The sequence below is a fragment of the Anas acuta genome, chromosome 1 (genome assembly GCF_963932015.1).
Source record: "Anas acuta chromosome 1, bAnaAcu1.1, whole genome shotgun sequence".
In the NCBI taxonomy this organism is placed as follows: domain Eukaryota; kingdom Metazoa; phylum Chordata; class Aves; order Anseriformes; family Anatidae; genus Anas; species Anas acuta.
Genome location: NC_088979.1, coordinates 137279288 through 137298811, shown reverse-complemented (window position 1 = coordinate 137298811; position 19524 = coordinate 137279288). Strand labels below are relative to the sequence as shown.

Below are 19524 nucleotides of genomic sequence, written 5' to 3'. Positions count from 1 at the left end.
CAGCAGTAATACTGAAACTATTGATGATGCTTTAAGGGTGATTTGGCTGGTTAGGTTGTAATGTTTATTGGAACCTTACCAGGCTGTTCTTGCATTAAAATACAAGTTCTGGCTTTAGTTTCTTTGTACGGAGACTTCTTTAACAGATGGTAGCAATGGATGATCCCAGAAGTACTCAATAAAAAAATGAATTTGTAATTCTGAAAGGTAAAAATGAATAAAATTCACTTGAAGTTTCAAAACTGAACAAGTGTAATTCAGTTTGTCAAAACAGCTATTTCATCTAAAGGGAATATAGTTTGATCAGACTTGAATGGATCACCACTCCACATTTGGAGTCAGTACATAGTCTTCATTAAATTAATGTTTACAACTCTTTGACAAGATAATCCTATTTTTATAATGATAAATGGTTTACTAATGACAATTCAGATTTACTTAGAATGTGCTAGAATGCTTTCAATGTGTTCATCACTAAGGATCTTTCTTTTATTTCTAGCAAGACCTCATGACTTCTTTGATGCACAAACACTGGATGCTATAAGACATCGAGCCATCTGCTTTAACCTCTCAGCACATATAGAAAGTTTAGGAAAAGGCCACAGTGTTGTATTTCATAGTACTGTAAGTATTAAATTATGCATTGTTTGTTACCTGTGTCTCTGAAAAATCTAATGGTGTGTTCCTCTTAGTAATGCAGACTTTTAAGTAATAGTTTGTATTTTACAATGTTGATTTTCCCATTTCTTTTAGTAAATTAAGTTTTTAAAAGTGGTGTTAGGAGTAGTTCTATGTCACAAATTGAATAGTTTGCAACATTTCTTGTCTGATACGCTTCAGGAGATACCTGACAGCAAGTCTGTTTGGCAGAAATAAATACAGTTAACTCTTCTAAATAAGAATGCAATTCAGATGGCATTTTCATGGTCACGAGTCACAGTGCTTATTTATCACAAGGAGTTCTCTAAAAGTAATTGTATAATTGAATATTTTAAGATGTTGATGTGAAATTTATGTTTACTTCTTTTTCAGTTTAAAAGATGTCGTACTATATGAATATATTGTTGTTCCTTTCATCTTTCTATTTATTTATTTATTTAATAAACTTCCACCCAAATGTCAGTGAAGTGCAGGGAGGCAAGTACCAGGTGGGGAAATGTGCTTCAGTACTATTTCCATATCCTTTTTTTCTGTTAATTTCACCTACCTGTGGATGGGATTGACATTAGTGTTCATTTAGAAAAGCTCAAAAATAGGGAAACAGGTTCTGAATTGGGATAGAGGGATAAGAATTTCAGAAACATTAATACTTCATGTTTTCTTACTAAATTGAGAGAGATAGCATATAAGACGTAGAGACTCTTCTTTAAGAAGAAAACAATTAAAGGATGGGACAAAACAAGGGTCTTTGTAAATTGCCAGACTAGTGTAAGATTAACTGCAGTCCAAGGAAGGAATGCTGTGACTGCTCTCTTCTCAGCTATGGCTTAATCTTAACCAGTGATTCAAACTATTGAACTGTCATTCTCTTTCCATAAACAATTTTATGTGCATGAAACTTAGTTTCCTCCCATTCTACAAGACTGATGATTGTTAGAGATCTCTGTAGACTGTGTTAGACATTTTTCCAAAAACATTACTGCTGAACTCCTGTGCATTGAGCACCAGCTGCAAATGGAGATTTAAAAGTGCCTTATTTTGTTGTTGTTGAATTTAGATCTTATTTTAGTTTCCCTGGCAAATGCGGAATTTAAAAATCTTCAAGAAAAGCAGATTGTCTTTCAATTCACAGCTTGATTTAATCTGAAAGGTTATACAGAGAGACTGTTCAGTTGTGGAAGCTCACTTCTGTCTGTTGTAATAATTCATAAAGAGATGGAATTAGAGGGAAGAATGTGCTCTAGAAGTGCTTCGAATTAGCTTGGAGGAAGCAGTGCAGACCCTTTTAGTTCATCCATGCTTGTGCCACTCAGGATGGTAGGGGGTTGATTAGATCTGAAGACTAGAAATTACTTTCGCCTCAGCTGTGGGAGAATTTGTTTCAGTGGCAGAACTGCTTTAAGATTCTGGCCATACAGTGCACTTTGCTACCCTATTAAGGTGCTGCTACACTTGTGTGGAGCTGTGCTGACATCAGCTTTGCAGATGAAACTGTCTAAAATTTGCTTTAAAATTAAAAAAAAAAAAAAAAAAAATAGAAGCAGTCTTATGGATGTACATTATTGTACTGAGCTAAAGGTAACCTCAGATGCAAACAGATTTTGCATAATTTATAAGCATTAGGAGATTAAATTTGAATGCTCACTGGTTAAATAGTGTCGTATGGTTTGTGTGGTCTACCTTTAGATGAAGAAAAATGTAGTTAGCAGGGGCATTAATTTGAAAGGTGAAAAACGTGAAGATCGCTGAAAACTGAGGTAATTGGTGTAAGTTTATTTTTTTAATGCAGCATAAGTATGTCAGCATAATGCGGTATTTTACAAGATGGATATACTGAAAATTTTCTAATGTAAACAATTTCTATGCAGTCACTGTACATAAATCAACTTTTTTTTGAACCCATTCTTTATAGACATGGAGAATTGTAAAACAGTCATAAAAGTGTTTTGCAGACATGTTTTTGCTATCTACAGTTCACCTATGACTTCATTCTGATTTTATTTTTATGATGAGCTTTTTTATTGGTATCAAATTCTTACTATATTGATTCTCTGCACTGTCATGTGGAAAACGTCAAGCCATTTCCATTTAACCTGAAGAGCAGGTATAAACCTGCTAAAGAATGTACCTTATAGGTTACTCCGTCTTTTTTTTTTTTATGGATAGGATTAATTCTCTAAAATACTTTCAGAGATTTTAGTTCAGTAATCACATGCATTGATTTTATTTACATTCGTTCTGACATCTTAACATTTTGAAACACAGAGAATGAATAAAGATGCAAGAGGGTGAAATTTGTTTCTTTTTCCAGAAGAGGTCAGCAGAACTCCACTTCTCATTTGAAACAACTTTGCAGGTTTCCTCTATAGAGATAAATTCAAAATAAAATTTCTTTTCCTTCCAGGGACAGTGCATGAAATTTAGATAATACAGTAATATATCAAATAAAACTGTATTGTGCATCTACTGGATGAACTATGTTTTTTAATGTAAAACTTCAGTGGAGTTGAAATTACTACTTTGTAGAGAACTTCGTAAAAAACTTCAGAGCAAGAAAACCAGTTACTGCAGACAAGCTAGGTATCTTCCATTTCACTTGTAACTTTCACAGACCTGATTGCAACAGTAATTATTTTTGTCAAAATTGTGATTCTTTTCTTCAGTTGGCCATTTTTGTCTACATCATAACTGCATTTCTGACTCTAGCCTGCCTAGGAAATGGTAAAATTCTCATTACACTAATTATAGTTAAAGCAGTATATTTCATATCTTAAAAAACAAACACAACTTTAAACTTGACGATTTCAAAATACATTGTGGAAGAAGCAATGATAGTTCTATATAAATATTTCTATTGTCTCCTAACAGCAAACATACTACTTTAATATTAAACAACACCAGAGTATTTAGCAAGGATAAGATAATCTGATAATAGGGAGAAACAGTCTGCAAAATTCACATTGGATGCAAGTGTGTCTGTGAAAGTATCTCTAGCTCTAATTGTCATAGTTTGTGTTGTGTATGATTAGCTCTTTTGTTCTGAAAAACTACAATTTTTTTAATTCCCTACAGTTAAAAGTTACTTTTCCCTCACATTAAGCTTCTTTGTGTGTAATGTTGTTACTTCAGTCCCTTTTAGGCCTTTTTTTTGGGGGGGGGGGGGGGGGGGGGGGTGGGAGGGAGAATGCAGAGAGTAAGTTTTTACAAACATCTCTTTTTTTCAGTCTGGTGATGGCAGTACTGAAGAGTCCTGAGTTTCCTGAGTTTTGTACTGTTTCTTTCTGAAAATGAGAAATTGTTAATGTCAGAGCTATCAGTTTATCCATACTATTTGTTGTTCTTGGTGTTGGAGAACATAGATGAGTGCAGATCCTGGGTGGTTTGCACAGGTTCTCTGTGAGGTTCTGGAATCACCATGTGTTACACTGTAAATCCCAGTAGATGCAGCAATCCCAGCTTTAATTAGTACTTAGGTATAATATATATGTGGGGCTTGTTTATTCTGGTTGGTTTCCTGGCTCATATTCTTAAAGTTTTACATAGGATGAAGAGTGGTTTGTGGAGAATATTTCTTCTCTCTGACTGGGATATCGCTGGTTTACTATGTCCAAATAATATTTCACAAAGTCACCTGTGAACTTTTTAATGTGATATCCATGATGCTTGTATTACATGAGAGAACATCTGCGTCTCCTTAAAACCTGAAAGTTAATATGAAAATGAACTTGACAGTACAGAAAAATGTATGGTTTTGAATGGAAAAGCTGGTGAGCTTTGTTTGCCCTGTAAAGTGAGCTATAATGTTATTATTTGATTCCAGGCTCAGGTGCTCCAATCTACAGCAAAGAAACTCAGTTTGCAGAATATGAATCTGAGTTCTGGGCGAAGGCTAAAACTTAAAGTTGGAAGGGACTGGAGAACTGCTCTCTAAATCTTTATGTCAAAAAAAGAGGTCAGGGTTTTCATCCCCGTTCCAAACTTAGCAAAACGATGTATCGAGTTACGGATATGGCTTGAGACTTGTGAGGAAAAATGGTAGCAATAGTCCAAATAGCTAAATATAAGAACCTGATAATATTTTTTAATGGAAAAGTTGATTAAATTTTGTCTAATTGGCAAAGATTACTGGAAAAATGATTTTTACTAACATTTATCTACTGTATCCTATTATTACAGGCTCGTAGCATGGTTTGAGTTGGGAATTGAAAGATTAGCTAATTCCAACCCCCCTGCCATGGGCAGGGAGACCTCCCACTAGCCCAGCTTGCTCAAAGCCCCATCCAACCTGGCCTTGAACACTTTCAAGAATGGGGCATCCAAAGCTTCTCTGGGCAACTTGTGACAGTGCCTCACCACGCTTTGAGTGAAGAATTTCTTCCTTGTATCTAATCTAAACCTACCCTCTTTTAGTTTAAAGCCATTACTCCATGCCCTGTTACTGTACTCCCTAATAAAGAGTCCCTTGTCAGGGACTCTTCTGAATTCACGTAACTCAGTGCCTCAACACTTCTCTCAGTTCATATCTGCTAGTATATTTATACCTTCAGATACCTCAAATGTATCTGTATTAATAATCTTGCTGTTAAATCCATGGGTACTTCTCTCTGGGCTTTATTTTTGTTGAGAAGATTGCTGCATAGTTGTAACAATACAGCTGGAAACAAATTTGTGAATTCCTTAAAATGTCATGACTACCTTTAACTTACCACAAGAGACTAAGTTTAATTTACCATGATACTCAGTTGTGGAGAATTACTTTGGTTGATGCAGTTTATGGACTTCAGTACTTTATGTTCCATATGCTACATTTTTGTTAAGATTTTTTTTCATGAAGAACATTTGCCGTCCTGCCGCATTTCTATGCTTTAAAAACTCTATAATGACTTTTTTTTCTTTTTTGAGGTTATCTGCAGTGTTTGTATGTAGAAACTTTGAAAGATTTAATAAATGTGCCTAGCAGAGCAAAAAGTAGGACCGATGTTTGAAGCAAATCAGAAAATCTGTGTGCCTAAACTGTATGGAGTATAGTGACATGTTGGAAAGGAGGAGCCAGGGGCAGAACAGTAGAAGTGGAAGCTTTTTGTGGAAGAAAAGTGTCTTTTTCTTGTTTTCCTGAATACCATAACATTTTGGGTTTATCTTTCAAATGACGTTTTTTGATGAGTATATTTACACCTGAGTGAACAGATTCATTTTTTAATACTTTGTATATTTCTAACATTAAATTTTGACTAAAGATTGGTGTTAAGCTTCAGGGTCATACCCCTGAAAACATTGTTCTCTGTGAGAGCATTTTATATGCTTCTCTACTGTGAGCTAGTATAAGAAACTGTAAGAAAGGAGTTGTAATTTCTTAGCTGGAACTTTACCAGGGGAATGTGTATGTTCTGCTTAAATATTGTGGATTGTCAACAGGTCTTTGAGATGTCATTTGTACTCATCATTCATATAATAGTAGTAGTAACATACACTCTACAGTATTAAGGTCCCTGTTATGTATGCGTTAGACAATTTCTGTGAGCCTGTGAATTCTTCCAAGGAGCCTTTGCTTCATTCAGTGCTTGGCTTAGATGTTGAAAGGGAATGAATAAAGGTTACCTAGGAAGTTATACATACGATGGTTTCCAGATGTCAAAGCATTTATGAGAGAATATTTCCTTATGTCATACTAGAATTAAAATATAAGCTGCATTAATTTCTGATTCTCTGTAGATATTTTGTGAAACAACATGAATGTATTCATAAAGGGCATTTGTGAACCTCATCTAAGAACGTGTACGCCTCAATTTTTAGGCTGCTACTCCAGAAGCTTTGAACCCTTTTAAAGATGACTGTGTATGCATGTTTTTCTTTAAAGCACCACTTAGTAAGCAAATACTAAACCAAAATTTTAATGAAAACGCCAAACCATGCTAAGAACTGCTTTAATAGTGACATGTACATTCTACCTATGTATAGAATTAATAAAGCTGTTAAGAAGTAAAACAGTTTGCATTTTCTGAATGCCAGTTGAACATGAATACTTAATTTGAGCAAGAAAAAGTGGATTTGATTTTAATTATGATTTATGTAACTATTATCAGGTAATAGCTAAAAGAAAAGAAGATTCTGGAAAAATAAAACTCTTGCTTCATTGGACACCAGAGGACATGTAAGTATATTGTTAGTGATATGATTGACGGTGGGGTAAATGAACTGTTACTAAATTGTTATGCCTTTTTTATGTACTTCATGTTTTTTTGTTTGTTCGTTTTAAGTAATTTGGAAGTTTAAAAAATAAGCAACTGTGTTGTACTTCTAATTGACTTAAGTTTAGCTACCAAATCTTTAGATTCTGATACCAGTTCACGTAAACTTTAAGCTGTATTTTTTTAATGCATTTGCCACTATGGGTATAAATAACAAAATCTTCTAATTATTGAATGGGGGAATTCAGATTGGTTTTGCCAGCCACATACATACATTGGAAAGTTTATCACTGAGACAGCTTTTTTGCCCATTGATTTGTCATGATCATCAAATATTTTTAGGCACTGAAAAATTTCTAATTATCGGTTTAATGGTAGAACTACAAGAATCTTTGCATAGGTGCTACAATATAACAGTGAAATAACCGCAGTTGGTCATTCAGAGCGTCCATCTCATATTACTGCTTCCTTGGGTTTTCCCACTGAAGTTTGGAGTTTCCTTTCCACCATGTTTGTTTGCTTTTTCTCTTGTTTTTATCCACGTTCTGCCCTTTTCCAAGTAAGTTGCCTCTTAATACAGAACATGAGTGTTGCCCTCAGATAGTCTTGGGATATATGGAGTAGTAACTGAAAGACTTTACAAAAAATAATTTTTCGACTTCATTGAAATAGCCGAGATCTACTTTCCTTTTCCAAAGGAAAGAATTTATATGTAAATATTATGATCTTTACTATATGGAACAATAGAACAAATACTTGCTTTCCACTATGCTCTAGGAGAGCAGTAGGCAGAGTAGTTTTAGGAGAGGCAGTATGAGAAGTAGTTCTAGCAAGTGTTGCATGATCCATGTTTTCCACAATTTTAAAGATAATTACTTACTTTTTCTTTTAAAGGTAAGTATAATTATAATAGTTTATTATTGGGTCCACATGTCTGCACACAGGTAAAGTTACTGAGATACTAAGATTGCATTAAGATAATAGCTGCATAATTAGGTGGGATGCGCAGGTTTAGAGGTTCATTCTTAAAAGTAAAGTTGTTCTTACCAGGAAAATATCTCTAACTTGGTAGGACTCATTAGATAAGGATTTCTAAGTTTCAGATGAAATAGTCTTAGTTTTTGCAATTAGAATTTAGAACAAAGGAATCTTGTTAGATTCAGTGCTGCCTTTTAAGTGATTGAGTGGGAAGGTGATGCAGAGCCTTAGTGTAATAAACTCTATCTTTTGCTTTGCTGAAGTGGTTTAAATTACTCAGTTTTCTAGTGTCCCAAATCAGTCATGTGCAGTCGTGTGAACTCAGCAATGCGATTCAATTATAACTTTAATCCCTAGAAGAATAGGGTTGCTGTTAAGTTACCTGCAGCCCTGTTTGGCATTTTGTTGCAATTTTAAACTGTGGATTTTTCATCTCTCTACAGCACTTACAGACTACAAGTTTCAGTTAAACTTGGGAAAGAATAACTGAAATATTGTAGTAAAAAATGTCATTCTTTGCTGCCTTTTAGGTCAGCTTGGTAATACTGTATGTATGTCATCCATTTGTCTTACGAAAGGAATGTACTCACGCTTTAGAAAGTTGAATACGTTCATGATCATTATTTTCCATCGTGCTGATCTGTTCATCAGCCTTGCAGATGGAGCCAGCAATAATGATTTCACCTTTTCATATGTGAGTCATTTTGAAACTGTTAAATTGCTCAAGGTTTTCTGTACATTAAATATTTTTTCCGGAGAAGTAAATGGTCTTAACCAATTTCCTATTTTACTCCTTTATCACTTGGATCACTTTATCACTTTTGGATCAAGGATTTATCCTGATTTTTTTTCCCTTTTCAAATTTTTTTTTGGGGGGGCAGTACTTATTTTACTGAGTTTCAGTGTTTATATTTCCAATGATCTTTAGCAAGGTGGGGATTGGGCTTTTCTTCCAAGCACCAACAGATAAAACAAGGTGAAATGGCCTCAAGTTGCACCAGATGTTCAGGTCAGATATTAGGAGAAATTTCTTTTCTGAAATGGTTTTACAGCTTTGGAATAGGCTGCTTGGGGAAGTGGTTGAGTCATCATGCCTGGAGGTCTTCCAGAAACTGGTAGATGTAGAATTTAGTAGCATGGTTTAGTGGTGGACTTGAGTACTAGGTTGGATCTTAGAGGTCTTTTTCAGCCTGAATGATTCTATGATTCTGTGTGAAAAGCTTTACTTCTTTTTTTTTTTTTTTTAATCATTTTGTATCTTCAGCATACAGTTTCTAATTAAATTGTTTTCCTAATGTTTCTTTTTATAAAAAGTTGATATCCACTTTTTATAAAAAGTTTTATAATGTTTTTTTTATCTTATCTGAGCCATATTAAATCTGAATAGAGACATTGCATCCTGTTTTTTTTTTTTTTTTTCCACCTTCATTTGAAAGGGGAAAATAGTATCACAGGAAAAACTCTTTTTCCTTCTGTGATAGAAGTTCTTTTAACCAAAAAATTGAAGTTGAATTGCAATTAACTTTCAGTGCTAAAAAAGACAATTTCCAGAAGTCTGTAAAACTGCATTTATATTTGGTTGGACAAAAAAACAAACAAACAAAAACACACACACACAAAAACTGTTTAGATAGTTTTAGATGTTGTTGTTCTCAAGTTGAAACTTGTTTCAGAATATTAAGGTTCTTAATTACAACCTTTTTTCCCCAGCCTGAAATGTTTTTTTTTTGCCCGTGGGTAATAAAAATAAAGGAAAAATACTCATTTGTTTTTATTTTTATTTTAGAGATGGGAATTTTTTTTATAAGGCACTCATGATCTCCGTAAGCCCTGTGTCTCTCTTAACAACCTGACAACCTCAGTAGGGCCTTAAAAACTTAATTTGCTTTCCATAAAAGAAGCCGTAATGCAATAAACAGCTCAGAAGCAGACAGGTTTGGTTTCAAAGATGTAAAGAACAAACTGTAGATCAATGGGTGAGTTAACCTCCAGCCTTCTTCCAGTGGTTTCATTGCAAGTGCCACTGAGGCAATGTGTAAAGACCTTTCCTTTAATGTGTAAAGACCAAGTTTTATTTTGTCTCACAATAAAAACTGTTACATAGCCAAAATACTTTACGATGATTGCCTGAATTTCCTCAGAAGAGAATTGAAAAATTAACATCAGCTAAGTAGGAGCATTTTTACACTGAAAGCTTTGACCTTGGAGGAAGCAAGATAGTGTGACCTGAAATTCAGTAGCTGAAGTTCTTGCCTTTCCTTTCCTTTTCTATTCTTTGACAGCATCAGATCATTTGAAAACACTTTATTTTACTAGGTATGAAAGATCTGTTTAGTTCCTGATACCATTTTCAAATTAAACCATTAAAATGAAGGTTGTAGTTTTACTGCAATACTGTTACCATTGTGTATGTTTGTTTTAATATTCTTCTGGATTAATCTGAATTCCGTTTAGCATCTTTATCATGCTGAGAATTTGAAAGACTTTGAGGTATAATGTGTAAAGATTGGCTGTCTCTTCCTCGCTCCAGTGAAGGTGTTTTTTATCCAGTGAAATGTGGTGATTACATTTAGAAACTTCGTATGTACTAGTTTACCGCATAATTTTATGGTAAGAAAAACAATTGATCTTTTTTGAATATTTTTATTTTATTTATTTATTCATAGTCTGCCTGATGTGTGGGTAAATGAAAGTGAGCGACATCAGTTAAAAACTAAAGTAGTTCATTTATCAAAACTACCAAAAGATACTGCCTTGCTTCTGGACCCAAACATATACAGGTAATGTCCTAATTTTGAAATTTTCTTTACTTAAGTATAGTCTTAAGCCTCGCTTAACTTTTTGACGTTGGGAAATCAGGATTGTTAATGTATTATACACCAGAACAGGGAGCCTTAATCCTGTCAGCGTCCAGTAGTTAAGTTCTGAGGTCTTATGTTGTTTCAGAATTAACTTCTTGAACTGAACTCTAGTTACTGAGAAACGGGGAATGTGTGTATTTACCAAGTGTATTTTACTTTTTTGTGCTTGGTGTACAGAAATTCTAGTAAAGGAGGTACATACAGTGGAATCCTGAAAGATCACTTCTGTTAAGATCACATACTGGTTTGTATACCAATTTTTTTAAAGTCCAAAATTATCTTTACATAATTTATACTCAGCTGTAATACATGCAGTATTACCTTGAAATCTGTACTTGTGTACAAGTACTGTTATTTTTTTAATACAAAAGTCTTTGGAGGGGGACAGTACATATCACTTGTCTTTAAGCTACATTCACATTTGTGTTTTTAGGACTTGATTGGCTTCTAATCCACCTTGTTTCTAATAATTTCCTGATTTTCCCCCCTCTGTATTAATGTGTTCACATAATTGTCAGTACCCACAGTTGTATGTGTGTACAGTTTTTAAAGGTAATCTGAAATGCTTAATTTACTCTTAAGTTTTTGAAGATGCAAAGATATGTGTTTATAGGCTTATTTAAAAATGCATGAAAATGGCTGGGGAGGGAGGAACAAAAAAGCCTCAACCAAAGTTCATTGTTTCTATGTTTGTTAACATCCAATGAACTAGTGTCTAAAGGAGTACCTAGAATGCTAATCTGAGGTTTTGATATGCAATAAGCCTTTCAGTTCACCTTTAATATTCAGTGTATTTCACTAATCAAATTAATGAAAGCTTGGTTTACAATATGAAAATAAATCATCATGCGTGCTATCTTTTAAAATGTAAGTATTTAAAATACTTACTTTAGTGTATGAATTATTATTGTTAATCGTAAATCATACAAACGTTACGAGGAAATTGGATTGTGTATTATAAAACCACTTAACACAGTGACTGTTTTATAACCTAATCTAGGTGTTAATCGCCTTTATATTGATTACCGTTGTAGAACTTGATATATTGGTTTGATTTGAAAAGAAAAAAAATAACCTTTAAAAATAAAAATGATCTTTGGGATGAAGTCCATTGGGAAAAATGAACAACCTTTTCTCCCTCTTCTGAATAAAATTAACGTCCCTACACATAATCTTTTACTAGATTTTTTATCAGTATAGATCAGTATGTGATTAAAAAGAGCTTTGGGACTGACTGGGGGAGATCAAAGCTATGAAACTGAAGGCCAAAATTTTTCACAGAGGAAAAAGTGGCTAGGAGAATTCAATCACAGTTATTAATGTCATGATAAAATGCTGATACTAGTAGAAAGTTTGCAATCATCACCTGAAATATATGCTAATTCAGGATCATATAGAATGGCTTTTAGTTATAATCAAAATAAATGAAAATAGATTGTATATAGTCATGATTTCATAATACACTCAAGCAGACTTGGATTTACAACTCAGGGTCTTTTTGTAAAAGTTGTCCTATCTTCTTTTCCAGAACAATGCCCCAGAAGAGGTTGAAGAGGTAAAAAAACAAGCAAGTGGGGACACCTGCAGTCTTAGTCACTGACAATGGATTTAGAAATAAAGTTGCACATTAGTCAAATCCCATCCTTTTTTCTTTTTTTTTTTAGATAAATATTTATGCTTAGTGTAAACATTCTGTGAATGAAGTTGATGCTTCCGTGGAATATATTAATATATTACTGTATATCCACATTTTCATGGAATGGTACAGTGGGAGACTGAGCAAACACTCTTCTGGCAACTTAGTGGAACAACTAAAAGGCTTTGCATGCTTGCTTCCTTAAGCTGCTTTTTTCATTAGTGAATACAGTAGTTTATATTTGATGAAAAGAATAAGTAACCATCATCATTTACTCACAATTCCCAGGAGAACTGTTAACAAGCTATTAGGCTTCTTGTCAATATTAACAAAATATGATATGCCAGACAATAAAACAGCTAGCAAGGGATTATCCTGTTACCCTTTCAGTATGGTGGATAGTAATCATTTGTCATTTGTAACCTCGTGTCCTTTCTCAGATCCATAAGATATGTTTAATTATAATGTTTAAAAAAAAAATGTTGATGGAATGCTTGTCTTTTCCAATCAACTACAAATACACATAGTATGGTTTAAAGATGTTAAGAGTGTTGCAGTATGTCTGATCCCCTTTTCAGGAGTAGTATAGTATGTTAATGAGATCTTCTCTTATGTGATCTGTATCAATGGACGGTTTTTGAAAAACCTCTACTTAGCAGTTAGTGTTACTGGTGTTTTATTTTACTTTTTTTTTTTTTGTCCCTGTAGAACCCCCATTCACTTGTAAAGTATACTTTTTTATTTGGCCTAATTTTTTCTAGATGTAAAGAAAATGGTATTTTTAAAAAAAAAATAATCTAGAAAATCAATCCTTTATGCACCAAAGTTGGCTTTGAAAAGGAAAATAAAATCATTTTCTTGCTTAATAAGCAAGAAGCCATGGATTTTTTTAACTGACAAATAGAGATGTGTCTAACCTGTTAGTCTTTGTATGGAGACAAAAATGTTGCATATAGATAATAGGACATTGCTTGTAAATATTTCAGCAGATTTGTAATATATTTTTATATTATGAAATGTACTGTAGATGTTTTTCTAGAGGCATGAAAGTTAAAATGTATATATTATGGTAGAAATAATATTGAAGGATATTGTAATTCACTAGTGCTGCCAGAAGAATTGTTTAAAAAAGCACCTTCCTTAACAATAAAAAAAAAAACCTTCTTTTACATACCTAAGGGACTATATACTACTGTTAATATCTGTTGTAAGAACAAAAATGCATTGAACATCCTTCCCAGAAATCTTAGAGGGATGAATAGTACCCATAATTAATTCATGGCGCTCCTTTCTAATAGTGAACAAGAAGTTAGTTTTTTCCTTGCTATTGGAAGGAACTAATATGTAAAATTTGTATGGATATATGCAGTCAAACTGCAGAGTTAGTCCTCCTTATTGGGGAGGAATTTACTACAGTGAAACTAATAACCAGCAGTTTTTACACTAAATTTTTATTAAATAGAATAAAAGTTAGAAGTAACCCTTTGGTTGCAAAAGTGAGCATATCCTAATATAATACAAATGCGTTCCGCATTGGTACTGACACGAGAGTCTTGCTTAGCACCAGTGGGTTAAAAATGTTACTTATATACATGAAAAAGTCTTATCAAGCAAAATAAAGTGCAGATTAAAAGCACCACTAATATAAGATGTTCTGGAATGGTTGTTTAATAAGGGTATTATTCATAAAATCTGTAGTGATGTGACTTTATTTTTGGAAAAAAAATGCAGTGTTTTGTTTTTATTTTATTTTATTTTTTTTTGCTTGAGCACTTCACCTACTGCTTTTTCTGTACCTATAAAGTAATCCGCAATCTTCGTTTCTTTTATGAATTTGTTATAAAATTGCCAAATAGAAGTGTTTCAGATATAGTTTGTATTTGTATTTTTTTAATTTTATTGCTTCATGAGTTTCTTGTAAGTCATTTATAATTGACAGATGATTGTAGACCTTGCCTGAGTATTTTTTCTAATAAAACAAAGCAAACAAACCTCACTAGCTTCAAAATTGTAAGATTTCAATTAAGTTTTCAAAGGTAAATGTAAGCATGTCACTGTCTCTTATTTTGCCCCTAAGTGGTGAAACACACTTACATATTTAAATACTTATCTGATGTTTTCATAATACAACTTCTCTCTTGGAGGGAAAAAAATTTAAAGGTTTAAAATCGAAACACCTGGGAACAAATAGATATGCTGGGATTAATTAACCTTGTCATAGTAATCAAAAGGTAAGTGGATTTCTGGCAATTTTAACTTGAATTCATCCAAGTGAATTAATAAAACCATTTTAAACATGTTTAAAAATTTATATTGTACAAATTATGTATGTACTTGATGGTGTTTTGTTTCAACTGGCAGTTGCTTTTCTCTAGAAGTCTGCTTTTGCTTCAGACCTTTCTGCTTTTTTGCTTTGCCTCTGAATTCGAGCTTTGATAGAGTACCAGACAGATGGAACTATCACAGCATGCCAGGAGAGATGTATTAGTTCTGAAAAAAAAAAAAAAAAATCTCTTTTTCTTACTGTTTTTCTTGAAAAGCGTTAATGAACTTGCTTTTTTTCCTTCCACCTTTTGAGTAGTTCTAGATACTTTATCTCTGGATATAACATCCAGAGGCTTTCTTCTGTCTTTTTTCAGCAACTTTCCTTTTGGAATACATTTTCCAATTACCTAGAGAATGCATTTTCTCCCAGTTGGATTATTTATTTGCTTATAGAGAAATGCCACCCAGACAAACCTATAGTTATTTTACCCTTCATCGCAGTCTGTTTCCAGCCAGATACAGTAAGTGTATAAATATTTCCATTTATATAGTTTTGGTCAGAGATTCTGCATTCTTTAACATAGTACAGAAGGTGAACTAAAGAAAATTATTAATTTTACAGTTGAAGTTAAGTCATGGCAAACTATGCTGGAGCATGTACCATGAGGCTTAAGGGAACCAGACAAGTTCAGACTGGAAAAGAGAAGGCTTTGGGGGAACCTGACAGTGGTGTTCCAGTAGCTAAGGAGTTACCAAGAAGGTGGTGCTAGAACTGCACAGCAGGGGTATGAGTCAGTGGTCACAATTTGAAATAGATCTTTTTTCAGTACGAGGAAGGTTGAGCGTTAGAACATGTTGCTTCCAAAGATCACGAAGTCTCTGTTCTTGCAGGTTTTCAAGTTCCAAGCAAAACCTTGAGCAACTTGGTCAGGATTCATTGTTGTTAGTGTTGTGCTGAGTAGGAGATTAGATTAGATGCTTTCCAAAGGTACCTCTCAACATGAATAATTCTGTGCTTTGATACAGAAATAAGCTTTCTCTTCCAGCCTACATTCTCAGGCTTGCATGTCAGGCATCAGCTATGTTTAGATCATGTTAGCAAACAGTTCATATGTTCATAGATCATGGTTGGAGTTAAAGTTGTTTGATCTGGAAATTCATCAGCTGTGGCAGTAACTTGGATCAGAGGCTTTAGTCTTCATTTGTTTTGGCATGCTATATGCTTGAACTACACTGGCACAGTTTTAAAGTAGATGCTGGTGCTTGGTGATGTAGGGCAAAAAGTGACATGGGATGAAATGTTTACTCATTCACTGTTGGTTGACACCAGCAAGGATTTTCAGAAATCACATCTGAGTTTGTGCATGTCTTAGGTCATCCTGTTTCTGAGACACCTTTAAGGACCAAGTGCCAAACCCAGCTCTCTGAATATCACAGTTTCAAGGAGTTGAAGTGCACTCAAATAGCTGTACCCAAAATTGCCAGTCCTTTTGGAATATGTTGGCTTGACTCTCAGAGTTTTCTGAAGATGACTAATGGGATTTTGAGTAAATTTCGGGAATGAAGAACTACTCTACTGCTTAAGTGGATGGAAATTCTTGTTTGGAAACAATGGATTGAGAGCAGCCTGGAGGAGGACTTAAGGGTGTTGGTTGATGAGAAGCCCAACGTGAACCAATAATCTATGCCTGCAGCCCAGAAAGCCAACCATATCCTAGGCGCCATCAAAAGTGTGGCCAGCAGGTCAAGGGAGGTGATTCTCCCTCTACTCTGCTCTTGCTGTACTCCACCTAGAACAGTGCGTTAGGTCTGGGCCTCCCAGCACAAGAAGGATGTGGACCTGTTAGAGTGAGACCAGAGAAAGACCATGAGAATGATCAAAGTGCTGGAGCACCTTTCATGAAGACAGGCTGGAGGAGTTTGGGTTATCAAGAGAAGGCTGGAGAGACCTCATAGCCTTCCAGTACCTTTAGGTACTGGAAGGGGGCCTTCAGGAAAGCAGCAGAGGGACTCTGTCAGGGAGTGTAGTGATAGGACAAGGAGTAACGGCTTTAAACTGAAAGAGGGTAGACTTAGATTAGATACAGGGAAGATTTTTTTTCTGTGAGGGTGGTGAGCTACTTGAACAAATTGCCTAGAGAAGCTGTGGTTGCCCCATCCCTGGAAGCATTGAAGGCCAGGCTGGATTGGGCTTTGGGCAGTCTGGTGTAGTGGGAGGTGTCCATGTCAATGGCAGGGGTTGGAACCAGATGGTCTTTAAACCATTCCATAATTTCCTAGCATTTGGGCATAGCGTACATCCATTTGATTGATATTAGATCTCATTCTATCTACTAAATCACTTTCAAAACTGGGGCAGAAACGCATTGGCTGCATCTAAGTAGTTCTTCTGAAGTTACTGTGATTTTTCATGTTTTGGCTCAATTGCAGTATGTGCAACACTTGGTGTATTTTTCTTGACTTAAGTATACACCATAAAGTGATGACGTAAGTAGTTTGCAATTTAAATTACTAATTACATCTGGACTAACTTATTTGTGGACAAATAGGTTAATTATGTTTAAATCTGCATTGTTTTTAATAAAAAGAATGTAAGTGGTTGATTCTGTACCTTACAGATTTTACATGCATCATGTGGATTGTTTGTTGTAGAAAACCAGTCTTATTTCATACTTCAATCTGAAATTAATTTATCCTCACTTAATGCATTCCTGCCTTGACATTTTTCACTGGTTTATGAACCTAATCACAAGTATTTCTCTTTTCACATTAATGTATGACAAATGTAACAGGAAAAAAAAAAAAGTCTCATTGGGAACATTTGCTTTTAAAAAAGCAGTGAGCTGTATCTATGGTTTCTTTCAGTCGTTTTCTGTAACTCGTTCAGTGGGTGTTCTGTGAATGGCCCCTGTATGCACATGGCTGTGAAAGTAAAATATGCAGTTTGATCCCTAAAACTATCTATTCTGAACAAAACATTTCAGCAGTGGAAGACGGTCTTAACATCACACAGATTTTCTTGGTCAAGTAGAGGTGCCCTTCGGTCCATTAGTTATGGTATTTACTTATTCCAAGCTAATACTCTTCAGTAGACTATGTTACTTCAACTTTTAGTAAAATTTTTTGAATTAGAAAATTTCCTTATTGGAAAAAGTTAAAACCACACACCTGCGCTATTCTGTTTTGCTTGAGCAATATGATGGAAAAATGTTTTAAAGTAATTTGGAATATCTTCATATCTTTTCAGTTGGGACCCTTTTTTCTAAAACCTGCTTGCAAATACATAAACTGTATTGAGACTAAAGTCATATTAATACAGCTGCAGTCTTCTAGTGCTTATAATGAGATGAATCAGAGTTCACAGGTATACAGGAGTTGACTCTCCCAAAGTATATTAATGAGAAGAATCGTTACAGTGCCGAAGGATTTGAGTTCACTATTGTAATTGCCATTATAATATTTTTTTCTAATATATAATAAACTAAAATTTAACCAACAGTGAAATCTTTTACTCCGAAAGATCAGGATTCTTTTTCAACTATCTGTTCTGTTAATTTCCATGAATATAGTTGAAAAAAATAAAGGTGACTGATCTAGATATGCAGTCAAATCGCAGGATATCTTCTGGTGATGAGGGTGCAAGGGTGTGTGGGGAAAAAGGGATTAATGGTTTCTGTTTAAAGCAGAACATTGGATCGAGGAAATAGCAGCTCAGAATTTCCTCTTTCTAGATGGAGATGATTACAGACCACTGTTACTACCAGTATTCTTTGGCTTTTTGATCAGAATTGACAGTGTGAAGAACTTGCTTTTGTTCAAATACAAGTTCTCCCCAGACTGTATGTCTAGGTGCCTTAGTTTTTATACTGCTGCAATAATCTACAAAGTATGTATGTTTGGGTTTTGACCTAATTTTATCAAGATCATATGTAATCAGTGCTTTTTTTTTTTCATTTTAATGAAACATGTAGTTGGGATGCTGTTATCTGCCTCTCTTAATGTTTTATAATCCTTAAATTTTAACTAACTTGCTTATGTTTTCTATCCTATCTTTTGAATAAATTACATGGCCTGAGGTACTTTCTGTGCTAGTCCATTTGCAATGTATGTACATTTGCAATGTACACAGTACTACAAGTATAGAGGTGGACCAAGGTAAAGTTCTGTGTGTATCCATAATACTTGCATGCCCTAACTTTTCAAAACTGGTATTGTAACCTTATCTTAAAGTACTTTTATCTCTAATTTCCTAAATGGGTTTGAAGTACATACTAATTCTAGTAATAATAACATTTTACAATAATTTTCAGGGTTGATAATGAACTGGGAGGTATCTGTTGATATCCACAAGGTTTATTGTATTGAGCTTTCCTATTAGAGCTAACAGTAACTCAGACCGGTGGTTGATTTCTTTCATGCAGACTTGGAACAAGAGGGGATGAAGGAGACACTGCTTGTGAGTTAGGTATGTGTAGGCTGAGTGTTAGGAATACTGGGTTCAATTCTAGGCTAGAAATAATTATGAACTAGATTTCCAAGTACAGGAATTCTGGAAGTTTTTGTGAAAACTGTTTTAATTGTAAAAAATGATGGGTTATGGTACATTGGAGATCTACAAATCCTTGCCTCATAACATTATACGTGACAGTGTAAGTTAACAGCTGGTTACTTGAGGGGAACCCAAAACGTAAGAACAGAAAAGAGAATGTACGTTTTCAAATCAACTGGGCAAGTCCAATTGCAAGTTAGTAAAAAGACCATACTCAGAAATTATTTAAAACAAAGCAAAAAATAAATAAAAAAGGTGAGTTTGCACATGAGTGGGAGGCCCTTATCCTCTTCTCAGGTCTGGAATGCAATGCTCCCACAGATGGCGAAAAAAAACAAAGAATGAGTAGTTGTCTTGTTGTTTGGTGACTGGAATTTGGCATTATTG

At 34.4% G+C, this 19524-nt stretch overlaps 1 protein-coding gene across 2 annotated transcripts in view; it reads left to right on the top strand.

Moving 5' to 3' along the window:
- AEBP2 (AE binding protein 2) overlaps positions 1-14322 on the top strand; it is a 56644-nt gene extending 42322 nt beyond the window's left edge. The window contains exons 5-9 of one of the 2 annotated variants that reach the window (XM_068659340.1): positions 500-624; positions 6744-6811; positions 10493-10606; positions 10865-10931; positions 12216-14322. In XM_068659340.1, the coding sequence (XP_068515441.1) occupies positions 500-624; positions 6744-6811; positions 10493-10606; positions 10865-10919 (362 nt within the window). In that variant the 3' untranslated portion in view covers positions 10920-10931; positions 12216-14322. The remainder of the gene's footprint in view (positions 1-499; positions 625-6743; positions 6812-10492; positions 10607-10864; positions 10932-12215) is intronic. The other variant, XM_068659350.1, reaches the window with a different exon arrangement.
- Positions 14323-19524: the final 5202 nt, after the last annotated feature.